The sequence below is a fragment of the Xenopus tropicalis genome, chromosome 8 (genome assembly GCF_000004195.4).
Source record: "Xenopus tropicalis strain Nigerian chromosome 8, UCB_Xtro_10.0, whole genome shotgun sequence".
NCBI classification, from domain to species: domain Eukaryota; kingdom Metazoa; phylum Chordata; class Amphibia; order Anura; family Pipidae; genus Xenopus; species Xenopus tropicalis.
Window position 1 is genome coordinate 143381577 of NC_030684.2, and position 18689 is coordinate 143400265.

Here is an 18689-nt window from a genome sequence, read left to right on the forward strand (position 1 = left end):
CTGATGTTCAGCTGCGGTGCAGGAGCTTTTGCTGCTCCCGTATCTGAATAACAGTTATCTACCCTAGCGACACTACCAACCGACTACTAACTACTTACCTACACTAACTGATATCTGTGAGTACTGGAAAGAGGGGTTTTAGGGATTTTATCAGTTAGGGGGGCAGGTCCCGTAGGTATCCCAGAAAGTACCCCCTTTAGAATAGATGGGCATCAGTATATAGAGATATAGATGGGCATCAGTATATAGAAATGTATATGGGCGTCAGTATATAGAGATATAGATGGGCATCGGTATATAGAGATATAGATGGGCATCGTTATATAGAGATATAGACGGGCATCGGTTTATAGAGATATAGATGGGCATCGGTATATAGAGATATAGATGGGCATCAGTATATAGAGATATAGATGGGCATCAGTATATAGAGATATAGATGGGCATGAGTATATAGAGATATAGATGGGCATCGGTATATAGAGATATAGATGGGCATGAGTATATAGAGATATAGATGGGCATCAGTATATAGAGATATAGATGGGCATCAGTATATAGAAATGTATATGAGCGTCAGTATATAGAGATATAGATGGGCATCAGTATATAGAAATGTATATGGGCGTCAGTATATAGAGATATAGATGGGCATCGTTATATAGAGATATAGACGGGCATCGGTTTATATGGATATAGATGGGCATGAGTATATAGAGATATAGATGGGCGTCGGTATATAGAGATATAGATGGGCATGAGTATATAGAGATATAGATGGGCGTCGGTATATAGAGATATAGATGGGCATGAGTATATAGAGATATAGATGGGCATGAGTATATAGAGATATAGATGGGCATGAGTATATAGAGATATAGATGGGCATGAGTATATAGAGATATAGATGGGCATGAGTATATAGAGATATAGATGGGCGTCGGTATATAGAGATATAGATGGGCGTCGGTATATAGAGATATAGATGGGCATGAGTATATAGAGATATAGATGGGCATGAGTATATAGAGATATAGATGGGCATGAGTATATAGAGATATAGATGGGAGACAGATATGGGGCTATTCATGCTGCTATTGAGCCCCCTATTGAATGTATTTGACCAGTTTTGATTAAATATAAAGAAAGTGAATATAATAAAGATGTTTTCCCATTGGCTCTAATGTGCCCGTGTAATTATTCCCGTACAGGATCTGTGACAATGTTCCGAAGGATCTGTAACGCTTTGCGCAACCTGTTCCAATGCACGAGGAAGGTGAGGCTGCCGGAACCTCTCGCTCTAGAATATAAAGGGAATGTTCCCGGCCCACTGGGCTCCCAGTACCGGGCGGGATATTTGTTATATGGGATGTGTGTGTGTTAAGAACCCTGGGTAACACACAGATTGTGCTTTTACACATATTCCCAACCCACTGCAGCATATTGGGGTTCCACTTATTGGGGGGAAGGCACAAAAGTGCTGATACTGAGAAAAAATAAAAGGGGAGATGGATTTGTAGGATTTTCTGCCTTATTTACAACCCCCATCTACATGGAATAAGGATTTAGCCCTTTAGGGGCATTCCCTGAGGGGGAAACCAGGCATCATGTCTTCAGGACAGGCCGGGCTCTCTAATGTATTCTATATTTCTGTGTAATTCCACTTCTGTAACAAGATTTATTTATGCCCCCCCCCCGCACTACTTCTCTACCCCCCACTGATTACCGGCCAATAGCAATGGGCCATTGCTCTAGGGTGGGACAGAAACATGTCCCCTGACAATAGGCTGCTAATCCCCATTAATACGTTACTGATCCCCCAATGCAGCCCCTACAAGGGGTGGGAAGTGGAGACTGGGGGAAACACAGCAAAACAGAAGAGCTTACAATTGATCTGACACTGAGCTTTACTCCATTATAAAAATATTGGGGGAAAAGTCGTTAAAATGTCATTTAAATTAACAAAAGTACCTACAAACTGTCTTTAACCACAAACTGAGTTTACTGGCCGCCTGTTAGGACATAAGCAGCTGATTGGTTGCTAGGGGTTACTAGACTCTTTGCACCAGTTATTACATCCCCGCTGGTTATTTTATTCTCTTTAGGAGAAGGTACAAATTACAATCAAATATATAAATGTTCTTTCCCTCCCTTTTCAGGTTGATTCAGAGATCTCCAATGCTACTGTAAGTGAACTCCGCCACCGCCATTTTATAGCAGTTGCTTTGATATTTGTCTCTTCAGATTGTCAATCTCCCCTTTAATTTTGTTCTGTATCTTACTGACCCACTTTCATGTTCCCAATAGCTCCCAGTAAGGGCAACAGTCCCCCATGGCAATGAGCCCTACCGCTTACTGTACTATTCTCATTACTTGCCCCAGCCATAATCCCCAGTATAAATGCCCAGGCTAACCCAAGCTACACGGCCTTAGCCAAACTCTAAAGGTGCCCATACACGGGCCGAGTGTTGCTGCCGATATGGGTTTCTTGGATAGATTCGGCAGCTTATCGGCCCGTGTAGGGGCAGGAACGAGGGGCCTGCCCGACTGATATCTGCCATGAAATTGGCCAGATATCGATCGGACAGGTTAAAAGATTCAGTCGGATCGGCTCGTTGATGCGTTCCCTGAACCGACTGCCCCATTGCCACCATTATAATTTGATCACTTGGCCCCAGGGCCAAACGAACGAATTAGCCTACATGTTCCCTGATATCGCCCACCCGTAGGTGGGGATATGGGGTGAAGATCCGCTCGCTTGGCGACCTCGCCTTTACCATGGCCTCCCTACCTGCCTCTCCCATATAACACTCTCCATTCAGTGAATACGGCATATCCGTGCAGTTGTACATAAACACCCTGCTGTGTTGCTATATAGGCACCAAGGTGACCCCTTCCCATGCTGTACTTACCAGGCTGCTCAGTGGTACTTACCTACAGCCGTTTTTCCTATTTCGCAGGATGCAGAAGTCAGACCCCCTAAGAAGAAGGAGAAGAAGGAGAAGAAGAAGAAGAAGAGTTTGTTTAAGAAGAAATTCCGGTCTGATAAGGAGATCAAAACAGAAGTGAAACAGGAGGAGACACTGCTGAGAGGAGATGAGATTCTCACAGGTACATTATTTCAGCAGTCGCTCTTTATCCATTGCTGCTACACTGGGAGCCACCAACATTTTTACTGACCCCTAGGGACACACCAACTGGATAATTACATTTCTCATTCCCATGATCTTAGCCCCCGAATAACCAGTCTTGCCAATGTGTGTAACAGGGATACTGTATGCGGCACATATAGGGACAGTCACTACCAGCTGCCCAGCTATTGTTATATCACTAGCCGGCCCGGCTCACTCCCATATATATATATATTCTTAGGGCTTGCTGGCTTCTCTGCATTACACTGCTAGTGTATTTATAACGGATGTATAACCGCTTGTCTACCTGTATGTCAAACCCTTGTATAGGATAATGTTATATAACATCTCTTGTGATCTTTTTAGAGTGCCCAGTATCAGAAAATGCCCCAACTCCCTCCCCGGAGCCTGCAAGTATTATTCCATTGCAGGAGCAGGAGAGTCAGGAGAAAGAACTGGCAGAGATTTCTGACAGCAGTGAGAGTGCTATTGTTGCACCCTTAGAGACAGTGAGCTTGGTGCCAGCAACTGAAGAGGATAAACAGGCAGAAAAGGACGAGAGCTCAGGCAGCACTAGTGAGAGTGCTATTCTCACACCCATAGTGACTGTGAGCTTACTGCCATCGAATGAAGAGAATAAAGAGGCAGAAAAGGATGAGAGCTCAGGCAGCACAAGTGAGAGTGCTATTGTTGCACCCATAGTGACTGTGAGCTTACTGCCATCGACTGAAGAGGATAAAGAGGCAGAAAAGGATGAGAGCTCAGGCAGTACTAGCGAGAGTGCTATTGTTGCACCCACAGTGACTGTGAGCTTACTGCCATCGAATGAAGAGGATAAAGAGGCAGAAAAGGATGAGAGCTCAGACAGTACTAGCGAGAGTGCTATTGTTGCACCCATAGTGACTGTGAGCTTACTGCCATCGACTGAAGAGGATAAACAGGCAGAAAAGGATGAGAGCTCAGACAGTACTAGCGAGAGTGCTATTGTTGCACCCATAGTGACTGTAAGCTTACTGCCATCGAATGAAGAGGATAAAGAGGCAGAAAAGGATGAGAGCTCAGGCAGCACAAGTGAGAGTGCTATTGTTGCACCCACAGTGACTGTGAGCTTACTGCCATCGAATGAAGAGGATAAAGAGGCAGAAAAGGATGAGAGCTCAGGCAGTACTAGCGAGAGTGCTATTGTTGCACCCATAGTGACTGTGAGCTTACTGCCATCGAATGAAGAGGATAAAGAGGCAGAAAAGGATGAGAGCTCAGGCAGTACTAGCGAGAGTGCTATTGTTGCACCCATAGTGACTGTGAGCTTACTGCCATCGAATGAAGAGGATAAAGAGGCAGAAAAGGATGAGAGCTCAGGCAGCACAAGTGAGAGTGCTATTGTTGCACCCACAGTGACTGTGAGCTTACTGCCATCGACTGAAGAGAATAAAGAGGCAGAAAAGGATGAGAGCTCAGACAGCACTAGTGAGAGTGCTATTGTTGCACCCATAGTGACTGTGAGCTTACTGCCAATGACTGAAGAGGATAATAAGCCAGAAAAGGACGAGAGCTCAGGCAGCACAGAGAGTAACCTAGTGCACACTTTCAAAGTAAGTCCATTATATTTATATTATTAACAGCAGCACATTGGGCCGGTGGAACGGAGGGAACAGAGAAGTGGTTCCTGTAAGTGAAACTGTTCCCTAGGGTTCTGTTAGTGAGGTGCCCCTATACACGGGTGCCACACACACACCCACGCCAGGCTGGAGCCTTTGGCTTTCTCCCTTCCATAATATTATGCATATTTATTACTGTTATCTTTCCAGGATTCCAGAGAGAGTTCCCTTGAAGTGATCGACCTGAGCTCTTTATTCTCAGTACCAGAGAAAGAAGCTGCAAATGCCTCAGCAGGTACAGTATTTATAATGGATCCAATCCCAGCGGCTGCTTTATGGCTCTCTGGGAGCAATAACTCCGGGTACCAATACAGAACCCTACATAGAACATTTATTTTGCCTCTTGCAGAATTCCCAGCGCCACCGACGCCGGAAGAAATCGTCTCGGCTACTCCTGTAGGTGCTGGGGGTGTCCTGCCTCTGCAGGGGGTTCATCAACCAGAAGGAGCAGAGAGTTCCGACTCCAGTCACTTTACTGACTCCTTGGAAGATGAACCAAGCGCTGGTGCAAGGAAAATTATATTTGTCCGAGAAGCCAAGGAACCTGCAGGTAAAGGGTTTGGAGATGTTTGACCATGTAACCTAATATAGATACAAGCCCCCTCCATGTTAATCACTATTTGGTTATTTTTTCCGGTAGTGTAGATGATAATATTTTGGTTCATCTTTGCAGAATGTCCATTGCCACCCGTGAGAGCAGATATTTGCCCTGATGCCCCCTCGGGTACAGGGCAGATTGAGCCACTGCAGGGGCAGAAGGACCATCAGACAGAAGAAACACAGACTCCACCACTAATAGTGGAAAAGGTGACAGAGGCTGAGACAGCAAAAGGGACAGAGAGGCCAAAGTCCGATTGCTGCTCTGTAGCCTCTGGGAAGAATGAACCAAAGACGGCTGAATTGGCTCAAATGGATGAAATCCCGAAGACACCTTTAGGTATGGTATCTACGCACGTACACAACTACACATAACCACCATTGTGCATCACCTCATATGTGTCCATAAATATGTTATATATGAATAATACACGTTGGTCCATGTCTGCTTCCATGGTCATTATGAACCGTGGGACAACCTCCCATGTAGTCATTGTATTTATATAGATACATTTATCATCTGATAGGTTCTCCTAAACCACTGAAGTCTGAGAAGCACCCAAGACAAATGTTTAGGAAAAATGTGCCACCGAAAGAGAAACGGAGCTCACAGTTGGTGAAGGTATCTGAAGGGACTGGGGAAAGGAAAGAAATGGTCCAAATACCCAAGTCACCTCAAGGTAAAGTATTCATGGAATTACTGACACGTTATATTTGTTGCTTCTTCATATAATCGCTCACTGACCATGCTAAAACTTGCATCTCTTCTTTCAGTTCTTCCCAAACTGGTGAAAGCTCCTGAAAAACCCTCTAGGGAACCCGTCCCTAAAAAAGAGGTTCCACTGCGTGAGAAAACGCCTACAAAATCTGGTGTCCGTGCACTTCCGCCTATAAAGAAGGATGACAGAAGGCCAAGTGTAATGGATAAAACGGTTGAGAAGCCAAAGGCACCTCTAGGTAACGTATCTCAGGAACTATTGGTCTCTTGTAAATGTTACATGTTACTGTTTTAATTTCTTTGACACTTGTTAACGCTCAAACTATAAATTGCACTCGGTTTTGATTTTTCCAGTTCAGCCCAAAAAAGTGGAAACTAGAGGAACTTCACCTAGCAGGCCTATCCTTGAGAGAAAGGTTCTGTTAGGTGCAAAGATGCCTCATCCAGTAAAGGGAGTGGAAAGTCCGAAATTTGATGGCCGCAGACTTCCGCCTATAAAGAAGGATGACAGAAGGCCAAGTATAATGGATAAAAAAGTGGAAAGACCAAAGTCACCACTAGGTACAGTATCTGAGGGATCATTATCCCTGGCTAATGTCACATGATATCTTCTTCATTCCACTGTCTGAATAATAATCACATTACTAATTGTACCTATGTTTGCTTTGGCAGAACTTCCCAAACAGGTGCAACCTCCTCTAGCTTCCCCTAGGACTATTACACCTGGAAGCAAGGTTCCACTGAGTGGGAAGATGGCCGATCAAGCAAAGGGATCAGAGAGAGCAAGATCTGAGAGCCGCAAACTTCCGCCTATAAAGAAGGTTGATCGAAGGCCAAGTGTAATGGTTCCAAAACCTCCAGGTACAGTATCTCAGGAATTCCTGACTTACCTTGCCCTTTGTAGCAATAGTGTTAGGAACCCAACAATACGATCACTATACCCCCACATCTGCAGCACAGTGGGACCCTCAGGGTACCGGGGCAGTCAATACTGCACAGCATAGCCTCCTGTCTAAACTGGCACCTAAGTAAGAGAAAGACAGATATTTATTAGCAGTAATTAAATTGTTTGATTTTGTTTAGCTGATACCAAGCCAAAGAAAAGCCCTGGAAGGGCCCCTAGAAGACGTCGTCCAAGGAAGAAAAAGGTGGCTGATCAAGCAAAAAGGCCAGAGAGCCCAAAGAGAGCAAGTGAACAAATACCTGTTGTTCCAAATAATGTAAGTACATTATTACCCCATTACTTTTTTTGTTTTTACCTTCAACCAGACTTGAAAAAACAAACATTGAGCAAAGAAATCATTTGGGGTGGCCATCTTAATATCAATTACTCTATTACATACTGGTAGAGCCCTAAAATGACACTACAATAGTGTCCTTGGTTAGAGATCAGGAAGGACATTGGGTATTGGAGTTTAATATAAAAGCTGCATTATATCAATTGAAATTTTTTTCTCCTTCCAGGAAGTGGACGGACGCTTAATTGAACCTGCAGTGAAGGAGCCAAGTCCTTGTGAAATGATTAAAGTGGTTGAAACGGTCAAGGCACCTTCAGGTAGAGTATATGAGGAACCATTGATTGTGGGGGACCAAATGGTTAGCAGAACCATTGATTGTGGGGGACCAAATGGTTAGCGGAACCATTGACTGTGGGGGACCAAATGGTTAGTGGTACCATTGACTGTGGGGGACACAATGGTTAGCGGAACCATTGACTGTGGGGGACCAAATGGTTAGTGGTACCATTGACTGTGGGGGACCAAATGGTTAGTGGTACCATTGACTGTGGGGGATCAAATGGTTAGAGGAACCATTGACTGTGGGGGACCAAATGGTTAGAGGAACCATTGACTGTGGGGGATCAAATGGTTAGAGGAACCATTGAGTGTGGGGGACCAAATGGTTAGCGGAACCATTGACTGTGGGGGACCAAATGGTTAGCGGAACCATTGACTGTGGGGGACCAAATGCTTGTATTAGCTCCCAGCTCCCTACACCCTGTGATGGAACCCTGAGAGATAAAGCATATAATCCCCTATGAATAAACTCTTGCCTTACAAGGTCTTTGCCAATTTTTGCAATTATAGGAAGGAAACCCAATGTGCGGTGATAGAATTTTGTTTTTGTTTTTATTTCAGTGACTCCCAAGCCAGCCAAAGAAATGTCCCTGGGAGGAATAATTCCACCAGCTGTTCATGTTGAACCTTCTATTGTAAGTACCGGGCCCTCGGCCTCACGTCTTCCTTTAACCCTAGAACTAGAACCTAGGTCTCTTTTGAAATTCCTGGGCTTCATAATCACGCTGAGCCAATCTTCCCAGTTCTGGGGATATGAGATCTATAGTGAGGCCTTTACACAGATAATACTGCAACTGTTACCATAATATTCCTATAAACACACAGCTATAGGGCAATAAGTATATTATTTTGGCCTCTGAATTAATGGCATCTCCTTTCCCCCTTTAGAAGGAGGCAGATGAACAAGAGATGCAGGTTGGACCCCAGGATCCTCCTGCAATGGCGGAAATAGCGTAAGTGAACTGGCAACTTGTATCAATACAAATCCAGTAAGGTCTCATATTCCCCTCAATTGTCTTACATTTCTTATTTGTTCTCTTTCAGTGTCCCACAGAGAACTTTCGGTCCAATTAAGGACTACGAATTGAAAAAATGGATTGGACAAGGAGGTTTTGGAAAGGTAGGTTCCTCCCCAGCCTGAGTTTAAAGCTCTTTATAAAGGAATTGATGGGAACTAAAGGCACTTTCTGTTTCTCCAGGTGTGTCTTGCCGAGCACAAGGAAACGAGGACCATGGTCGCCATCAAAGTCATAAAGAAAATAGAGGTTTATGATACACGTGTGACGCCCAGGTGAGAAAGAATATTTATATATAATAAATCATTTATATCATATATATATCTATTAAATAATTTATATCATATATATACTGTATCTATCTAACAAATCATTTATATCATATATATATCTATTAAATCATGTATATCATTTCTGACTCTTTATTTGCTGCTCTCATTATTCAGCCTGGAGACAGAGATCTCCACCCTAAAGTTGGCACAGAGGGAGAGGGTCCCGTTCCTGATCTGGAATTTCCAATCGTTCCACACAGAGCACCATGTACTTTTAGCCATGGAATTTGCCAGTGGAGGGGACTTGGCGTCCCATTTGAAAGCCGGCCGACTCTCTTGTGAAAGAATCTTGTAAGTACCATTTATGCCTTTCTTATTGCTTTGGCCAAGTCACTATCTGCCCTGGGGTAGGTTGGGCAGCAAAGAGAGCCATTATTTTAGCCCCATGTGCAGTAAAACCCTTATACCCTTATAGTATTGTTTCCTGATCACTGAAATGACTTTATCTTTGCAGATTTTATGCTGCCTGCATTGTTCTCGGAGTGGAGTACTTGCACAAAAACAGCATTGTCCACCGGTAAGTACTAAGGAACATAGAAATGTCTTGTAGTTACGGTACCTGGGAGAACTGGTTACTATACAGGGAGGGATACACTCAAAGGGGACACATATATTATATATATATGGCTTTAGCCCTGGTGTGTACCACCATTACACTGACTGCCTTTGTGCTTTAAAGAACCAGAGGACCATGTGTATAGGGCGTAGAAATAGTCTGGTGTCTTGGCTCTTTATAGACAAATTTAATAGCATCATTATTGTACAATTATCTATGTATATATCTATATATTTTATTCCATTGTAGAGACCTGAAGCCACACAATATCCTGATAGACAGCACTGGTTATGCCAAACTCGCAGATTTTGGCCTCTGCGTAAAAGGTAAGATTTTCTGGCGCAATCTATTATTTGGGGCTGTTGCCACCCCCTGTCCCTCGCCCCTATACTGGGAGTTGCACAGACACAGGGGGATAATCAGTGACCAAGTGAAAATGTTCCGCAACTAGTTAGTCTGACTTTCCCCTAACTAATAACAGCCAATTCCTATTTGTTGCTATGGGTTACTGCCACGTTTGCCCCCTATTTCCCAATAATTAAGTCCATTATTATTTTTGCCCCAGTGCATCGCCGTGATGGCAGAGTAACGGGCCGCGGTGGAACTCGCCATTACACGGCACCAGAAGTGTACATCTATAACTCCTATGACAGATCTGTGGATTGGTGGTCCGTAGGGGTGATCATGTACGAAATGGTGCTTAGGAAGGTAAGAAACATTTAAACATCTCTAGTGGGAAATCTCTCTGGGCTGGGAGTGTCACGCTTTTAATGATGTGGCATAAGTACCAGGGGGGGTGTATTTAACAATATAACTGCCCTGTACCGTATTCTGTTGAAGGGAAATGTAGATAATTATCTTAGATAAATTCTGTATCATTCAGCCATTTCTGTAACTCGCCCCTCTATGTATTTCCAGCTGCCGTTTGTTGGAGCAACCAAAAAAGATGTGGCCTATAATATTATGTTATCAACCCCGAAATATCCCCCAGACATGGATATTCCAACCAGAAGCCTCATAGAGAGAGTAAGTTGTTCTAGTAAATCTGTTTGGTTATAGGAACCATGAATCTACTTGCTTTAATCTCTGCGCCACTCACCTATCCCATGCATCACCTCTTGTTCTCTTCTTGCAGTTCTTGAACAAAGATGGTTCCAACCGCCTGGGAGGATACCTATATGGCGCCAGGGAAGTAAAACAGCACAGTTACTTTAAGGTAAGTTCATGTAGATTTAGGTTCGTTAGGGCCAGGCTCCCAGATATCATTGGGACCCATGAATAAATAAACCATTTAGTGGGCAAGAGATCACACCAGCAATGCCCATGGGAATCGTATGTACAACTAATAAAGTGTTTCTGCCCCCTGTTCCGCAGGCCATAGACTGGAAAGCTCTTGCCAATAAAAGGCTTCCAGCCCCATTTATTCCCGGCCCCTATGAGGAAAGTACCACTAAGGTACCAGCACCGGTTGTTATAACAACCTCCAAAAGTAGAGAGTCCATTTCGGATGACATCCAATCGGAATTTGAGGAAGTTTTGAAGGCTGCGGAGTAAGAATGAGAAATCGAAACAGAAAGGTTATAAAACGTCAATGAAAAGAAAGGAGAACCATGAGTTCTGAGAATGTAAATCTCTGGTAAGTGATTATTTATTACCTCTCTGTTAGTGTTGGAGGCCATTAGCTGAAATATAGGGACAAACTGGCCAGAGCTGATGCTATGCAAGCCCTGGGCACTTACTGCCCCCCTGTGTGTATTTAATAGAAGTGACAGGGATCAGTCCCTATTCTATAAGCAGTGGCTCCCCGGCCGTAGCAGTACCTAGAGGAGAGGAGGCTAAAGATAATTAGGAGTAATTAAAGCATTACTGCAGGGCACTTCCCAGGCTGCCAAAGCCTAAGGGACCAGAGCAGTCAGTTTATCTAGTTACAGGGGCAGGGCAGGGGTTACAGGGGCAGGGCAGGGGTTACAGTGGCAGCAACACACTTCCTAATGGCAGTTTATCTCCTTTTGTAGCCAAGATCCACCTACCGCCAAGGAGGAGTACTTGAGCAGCAGAGAACGTTCCACGGCAAGGACCTCGGAGAACTGTGCCTATTTTCCTATTGCCGGGGCAGCCATTGGGGGGTGGGTTAGAGGGGGTAAGTAGGGGGCTCAGTCTTTGCTGGGCCTCTGAAAACCAAAATGTAATACAGAACTGGGGCCCTAAGTGTTTAACTTGTGTTTGGCCCCTAATGGTCCCCAGTGGCTGCCCTGCCTACTAACACTTCTACTACTACTAACGAGGAGGACTCAAACATCTCCATTTATTTTCCAACTTCCAGGGCAACCATCGGGGGGTGGGTCAGGGGGGTAAGTAGGGGCCCCAGCCTTTGCTGTGGCCCTGAAAACCAATATTTATTAAGGAACATGGCCCAAAGTACTGCTGGGCCCAATTGGTTCCCGATGGTTGCCCTTCCCACTGCCACCACTGAAGAGAACACTGAAGAACATCAGAACATCTCTCCCGTAGAACGAAGAACAGAGAACGTGAGAGAATTATAATAATAACCTCTCTGTTCTTCCCCTGCACAGGGGGAGGGAAAAACTGACATATTCTCTTTAATGGTTTATTGTATTTAATGTAAACAAAATAAAGTGCAGAAAATAATTATAAACCCTTTTTGGCTGTTATCTTTTGTGCAGATCATTTAATAACATTTAAGCTGCAGAATTAGTTTAGAGAATTCTATATTAAATGGGGGGGAGTTACCATTGGACAGTAAGTGCGAGGAAAGAACCAAATGGTCTGTGGGGTAAGTGGTTCTGGGGTTATATATATCTATATATCTTTATATATATCATCTTTGTTTCATACACACATAATCCTATTTACATTAGTTATATATCAATTAGACTAGTATTCAAACCCTATTTAGTTGTTATGTTCACTCACCTTAACAACCAGTCAATGACAGATTGGTCAAATCGGCTGCTGTTGGGCCCAGGAATAGGGCGGGGCTAGTGATGTTTCTGACCAATGTGCAGTATCAATAGATATGTGAAAAACAGATCTCCTTCCCTATTAATACTGGCAATGGGCCCTAGAAAATGTGGTTCTTGTGAGATGCAGAGACTTGTAGTTACGTCGTCAGCAACAAGATCTCAGTCTGAATTGAAACCTACAAAGAGAATGAAATGAAAATGAATGAAATAAAGAGTAGGGTTGTGTTTCTGTACAATCTGATTCTCGTTACAGGAAGATAACATTAGTGCAGGGAACGGCCAATCATACAAAACTAAATACCTGACACGGCAGGAGGGCCCACTGGCCAATAGCCAGTCACAGGGGGTTTGTTTAAAGAGTTGGTTTAGATTATGGCTTCTGCTGCCACCCCATGTGATCCCTGACAGCCTATCCACACCCAGCCAACCATCACCCTTCTCCATACTCCTCCTACTTATTGACCAACTGGAGGGGTGCAGCAACATCTGGGCACCAAAGACTTCATATTGGGGCCACAAAGTCTCGCCAACTGGCCTCCACTCCAAATTGACAGAGAGACAGGAGAACCAATCCTTCTCGTTTATTGACTTTTGCATCCTCCTTATTCCCTTTGTGCATCTGCCCCAGTGGGGCTCTATTACACCAGCTGTACTGGGACAGGGAGGGAAATCTAGTGTTTTCTGTAATTTATGTGTCCTGCCTTAGGAGGCGGAGGCTAGGAGAGGGTATTTTAGTGTGGCCTATAAAGAAACTGATCAAGTGGAAGACACAGTACAATGAAGGAAAAGATTATTTTTCTGGACACCCTTCAGTCATGTGGGGGGGTAGCCTTCAAGCGCTTTACATAGGAAACACGTAAAATACAATATTAACACCCCAAAATTCCAATGTAGTATAGGGGCCTATAGTGTTAAGTGTTTGTGAAGATTCTCTTTCATCCAGGTCACTGTATATCTGTACTAGTAAGTCAGATCAACTGGACTTGCTGGGATTTTATCTTTTATTCCTTGAAGACGTTTCACCAGTCATCCAACCGGCTTCCTCAATTAAGAATGACTTGTACAAAGTTCTTAAAGGAGACATATCCTATAAAAATGATGAATGTACCAGTGAATTATACTCCTGTAGATATAGAAGGATTGTGCTTAAAAAGTTGTGTTTTGGACTGATTTTTTTGAGAAATTCCACCAAAATCCCACTAGCCCCGCCCATCCGTGCCACATCCTGCTGGCTGAATTCTCTGGATGAGCTGGGGAGCCGGCGGCCCTCCGTACCCTGCACTGTAGGATAGGAACCAATCAGCAGCTAGGCTGACCTGATAGGGAACTGAAGCCTGTCTGTGCTTGTGTGAGTGCAAGGCTGTGATTGGCTCTCCCCCTCCTACTGTGCTTCTGGCAGGGACCGTTAGGACACGCCCACTCTCCATTTCAAACTCGGACAGAGAAGTGAGAGGATCTATAGGGAGCTCCAATAAAGGGGCCATTGTTACAGATAGGGTTAATGTTTAGCCCAAAGGGAAACCAGTTTCCCATTAATCCAATATGTCTCCTTTAATGGAATAAACAGCCTGGAATGTTACTCCAATCAGCATAATCTATTTATCATAACCTATAGGGTTAACTTCCCCCATGGACTGGAAATCCCCCACTAGTACCAGATTTGGCCAGGAAGTGTCAGTATTTCCCTGGTCTATATAAGGGGGAACCACTACATGTTCTTTCTCTCTGGCTTTCACATACTAAGGAAGGTGCAGGTCTGCTGGAGCCTGGGACTTACAGGAAAGGGCCCAAGAGAGGTAAACCTTGGAGAAGTCGGGGAATAGGGCCCCATGAATGGGGTATTAGTGGCAGGTTATAGCACCACTCCAGGAGTGTAAGTCAGATAGGCTGAGCTAGAAAGAGCAGCCCTGAGCCCCAGTGTAGGAGGATAGATTGGAGTGATACTGCCTGTTAGTGTTGGGATCATAGTAGAAAGGGAGTCAGGTCAGAGATTTGCCTGTAGGTTCCACTGGAAGTGATCCGGGTCCACTAAAGGCAAAGTTGAAGTGGGATCCTGTCTGTCCCGGGGATTGGGGGGGGTGTTACCCCAGGTAGGCCTGTACTGTGAGTAACCTGTCAATACATTATTTTGGTTAAGAACTCCTGCCATCCAGATATCCCATTCTGAGCAGCTGAGAGCTACAGTTCTGCAACACTTCTCTCTTTCCCCAAGTATGTATGCGAGGGTCCAGCTGCGACTGAGCATCTGTTGTAATCGGTGCTCTGCACTATGTTTACAGGGTAACCCTTTTGAAATAAAAAATAACAAAAGTGGTATAAAGGTGATACCACTATTGGCTAACTAAGATAACCATAGCAAGCTTTCAGAACATTCTAGTTCCTTTTTCAAGCTGATTACAAAGAAGCTGTGGTGCTCGCTGATATATATACAACATTCCTGCTCTACACTATGTGAGCGGGCCTGGTGCTGGTCCTGGGTGCAAAAATAAGGGTTACAGTAAGAAGAATAAGTCACATGATTACTGCTCGGTGCACAGACAGGAATGTATTGCGCCACTGGGATGGGAGGGGGAATCTAGTGTTTCCCATGTATGAGACCCTAGGAGGGGGCGCCAGGAAAGGGTACATAAATACGGCCTATACTCCCAGAGCTAGAACATAAACAATGGGAGGAAACCACAGACACTGCCTATAACTTCCTAATCTCCATAAAGGATAGGCTCATACAGTACAAATTTCTGCACCAAACCTACATAAAGGTGCCCATACACGGGCCGATTGTAGCTGCCGATATGGGTCCCTTGGACTGATTCAGCAGCTTATCGGCCCGAGTAGGGGCAGAAACAAGGGGCCTGGCCGACCGACATCTGGCCTAAAATTGACCAGATATCGATCGGCCAGGTTAGAAAATTCAGTCGGATCGAAACGACTGCCCCATTGCAGCCAATATAATTCGATTGTTTGGCCCCAGGGCCAAACGATCAAATTTTTTTTTTTTCTACCTACCCGCTCCCAGATATCGCCCACCCGTAGGTGGGGATATCGGGTGAAGATCAACTCGCTTGGCAATCTCGCCAAGCAAGCCGATCTTAACGTGTATGGGGACCTTAACACCCCTTAAGCTGCTGAGATTTGGGAGGAGACAGGATGACCTCTGCCCAAGATGTAAATCCCCCGGGGCCTGCCCCCCCACTCCCCCATACAGGAATACAGGATACAGGAACACATAACTTGCCCCCTTATATTGAGTGTGACTGACCTGCCAGATCTAAACACAGTCACCTATAGAGAGACAACTGCAATGCCTAGCAATAGTATCACTGATTGTATTGACACCAACCCAATATTAATATACCAAACACTGTTTTGTATTCATTGTTTTGTAATTTTGTAAAATCAATAAAAAAATATGACCAATGCACAAACTGTAAAGCTGGCACAGATATGGCTTGGCCAGTAAAACTCTATCATATCTGTGTTACTTCTGTTAATGATTTAACCCAGGAATGTGTAACCTAATGATTGCTGGGGAACTCTGTAATCTTACAGGAGATATAGGGGCTGTCAGACCCCACCCTGTCAGGGGGCAGAGCAGAACTTGGGAGGAAAAAGAGAATTTCAGTCTCACTGTCAGTTTCTGGTTTCAGTTTCACTGTCACTTTCTGCTTCCAGCAATGGCAGCGGCTGGAGTGAGAGTGGAGCTGAGCTGCTCTGTGTGCCGGGAGATCTACACCGACCCTGTAACCCTGCCCTGTGGCCATAACTACTGCCTGCGCTGTATTGAGGGAACGTGGGACGGCGAGAAGAGGAATTTTGGAGAAAAGCCTTCGTGCCCTGAATGCAGACGGAGATATGGGAAACGTCCTCAACTGGGCATCAACCTGACTGTGTGTAACATAGCAGAACTATTCCTCCCTACTCTCCCATATTGTGGTGGGATTGGGATCCTCTGCACTTACTGTGCCCCCCGCCTGTACTGGCTGTGAAATCCTGCCTGCTGTGTGAGGCCTCTCTGTGTGCCACCCATGTGCGGGTACATAGCCGGGCAGCAGAACATGTATTAACTGTGCCAACGGCTTTGTTTGGGGACAGAAAATGCTCCGCACACAGGGAGCTGCTGAGATATCGCTGCACTGAGGATGGGGCCCGTGTCTGTGTGTCCTGCTGCCTGGCTGGGGGGCACCGGGGCCACAGGGTGGAGCTGCTGAATGAGACCCCAGAGAAGTCCTTCTGCTTTGCAAACAATCTGAGCACCAACCACCACGGTTTTATGTGCAATAGATCCTGCCAGAAGGCAAACTGCCTGTTATAAAGAGTTAAACAGAAGCCTGGGAGAGGCAGTAGGTGCCATCTACACAGACTTCGTGAAATGATGGAATATGGGCCTGGAACATAATATTTGTACTTGGATAAAGAACTGGCCGAAGATGATGTTACACAGAGTGGGGGGGTATGGGGCTTTATTTAATACCCTGGAAGTGGGCACTGTAAGTGCTGTTTCTATTGCTGATACAAAATTTGTGCTAAGCTGCGGGTTCCATGCAGGGTGCTAAGGTTCCGGGTTGATAAGCGCAAAGTTATGCAGTTGGGTAGAAATAATATAAATGTGAGCTATACATTAAATGGGGGAGAGTTGGGGATATCCTTAGCGGAGAAGGATCTTGGGGTATTTGTGGATAACAAGCGGTGCAACTCTATGCAGTGTCATTCCGTGGCTACTAAAGAAAATGACAACTTTTTTAGTAGTATGTACTATTGGGTAATCCCAAATAGGCATTTGCTATTTTAAGAATTAAGGGCCGCGCCTGGGATCATAGGAGTCAGAGTGCAAACAAACAAAAGGATGTAAAAGGGCAATATTTACCGATATATATATATATTGCAGTTTGGCGAGATTCTTTAATAGGGCACTTAACATAATATAAACTGCCTGTTGGTTACGTATTCATTCTGGAGGTATAGTTTCCCTTTAAGGAAGCTAAAGGAACAAGGGTAAGGTAAACCACATCCATCTCAGAGGCCCAAAATCATCTGTGGTTTTAACTTCTTCCTTCTGGTTTCAGCAATGGCAGCTGCTGGAGTGAGTGACTGTCTAACCTGCTCTGTGTGCCAGAAGATTTGTTCAGAGCCCGTAACCCTGCCCTGTGGCCATACCTTCTGCCAGGGCTGTCATCTGCCCCCTACCTGCCAGAAATGCGGAGACGGATACTATGTGTCGCCCAAAGTGAGAGGAGACGAGACTCTGAGAGACATAATGAAGATTTTCTTTCCGTCTCACCCAGAGCAGGAGGGTGCTGGGATCCTCTGCACTTACTGTGCCCCCCCTGTGCCCGCGGCTAAATCCTGCCTGACCTGTGAGGCCTCTCTGTGTGCCAGACATGTGGGGATGCACAGCCAGTCAGCACAACACCAAATGATAGACTCCAGCACTTTATTCAGAGATAATGATTGTTCCACTCACCAGAAGCCCCTGGGGTATTACTGCCGGGAGGAGGAAGCCTGTATCTGTGAGGATTGTGTCCCGGAATACGGGGGGCACAGGGTGGAGAAGCTGAAACAGAGAATTGAGAAGATTAAGCAAAAACTGAGAATTCTTCAAGGTAAACTCATCACTTTAATAGATAAAGGTGTGATCTAGGGATGGGGAGAGCAGAGACTATAAGGGAATACAGTGCAGGGTGACACAGTGGGTAGGGGTGGGAGTGGGACAGACTATAAGGGGATACAGTGCAGGGTGACACAGTGGGTAGGGGTGGGAGTGGGACAGACTATAAGGGGATACAGTGCAGGGTGACACAGTGGGTAGGGGTGGGAGTGGGACAGACTATAAGGGGATACAGTGCAGGGTGACACAGTGGGTAGGGGTGGGAGTGGGACAGACTATAAGGGGATACAGTGCAGGGTGACACAGTGGGTAGGGGTGGGAGTGGGTCAGACTATAAGGGGATACAGTGCAGGGTGACACAGTGGGTAGGGGTGGGAGTGGGACAGACTATAAGGGGATACAGTGCAGGGTGACACAGTGGGTAGGGGTGGGAGTGGGACAGACTATAATGGGATACAGTGCAGGGTGACACAGTGGGTAGGGGTGGGAGTGGGACAGACTATAAGGGGATACAG

The 18689-nt window shown here is 45.2% G+C and overlaps 2 protein-coding genes and 1 long non-coding RNA gene across 3 annotated transcripts in view; all 3 read left to right on the forward strand.

Annotated features, from left to right (window-relative positions):
* LOC100491015 overlaps nt 1–18689 on the forward strand; it is a 46558-nt gene that overhangs the window by 24181 nt on the left and 3688 nt on the right. Inside the window, exon 2 of the mRNA XM_031891357.1 lies at nt 17633–18169. Within this exon, the coding sequence (XP_031747217.1) occupies nt 17633–18169 (537 nt within the window). The remainder of the gene's footprint in view (nt 1–17632; nt 18170–18689) is intronic.
* Nucleotides 1218–3090, forward strand: LOC116406702. The gene is made up of 3 exons (XR_004219760.1): nt 1218–1276; nt 2160–2186; nt 2961–3090. It is a non-coding gene; the product is annotated as an uncharacterized LOC116406702 (long non-coding RNA).
* Nucleotides 6520–11149, forward strand: LOC116406699 (cAMP-dependent protein kinase catalytic subunit PRKX-like). Its single transcript, XM_031891358.1, has 15 exons — nt 6520–6665; nt 6777–6965; nt 7188–7324; nt 7569–7659; nt 8243–8316; nt 8570–8634; nt 8726–8801; nt 8881–8972; nt 9144–9320; nt 9484–9546; nt 9835–9911; nt 10151–10293; nt 10504–10611; nt 10721–10801; nt 10960–11149. The coding sequence occupies exons 1-15, from the start codon at nt 6539–6541 to the stop codon at nt 11137–11139; spliced, it is 1680 nt and encodes a 559-aa protein (XP_031747218.1). The 5' UTR covers nt 6520–6538; the 3' UTR covers nt 11140–11149.

Coding starts and splice junctions, on each gene's coding strand:
- LOC116406699 (XM_031891358.1), top strand. CDS start 6,539: ATGCCTCATCCAGTAAAGGGAGTGGAAAGTCCGAAATTTGATGGCCGC. Junction 9,912..10,150: donor TTTTGGCCTCTGCGTAAAAG/GTAAGATTTTCT, acceptor TTTTTGCCCCAG/TGCATCGCCGTGATGGCAGA. Junction 10,802..10,959: donor AACAGCACAGTTACTTTAAG/GTAAGTTCATGT, acceptor CCTGTTCCGCAG/GCCATAGACTGGAAAGCTCT.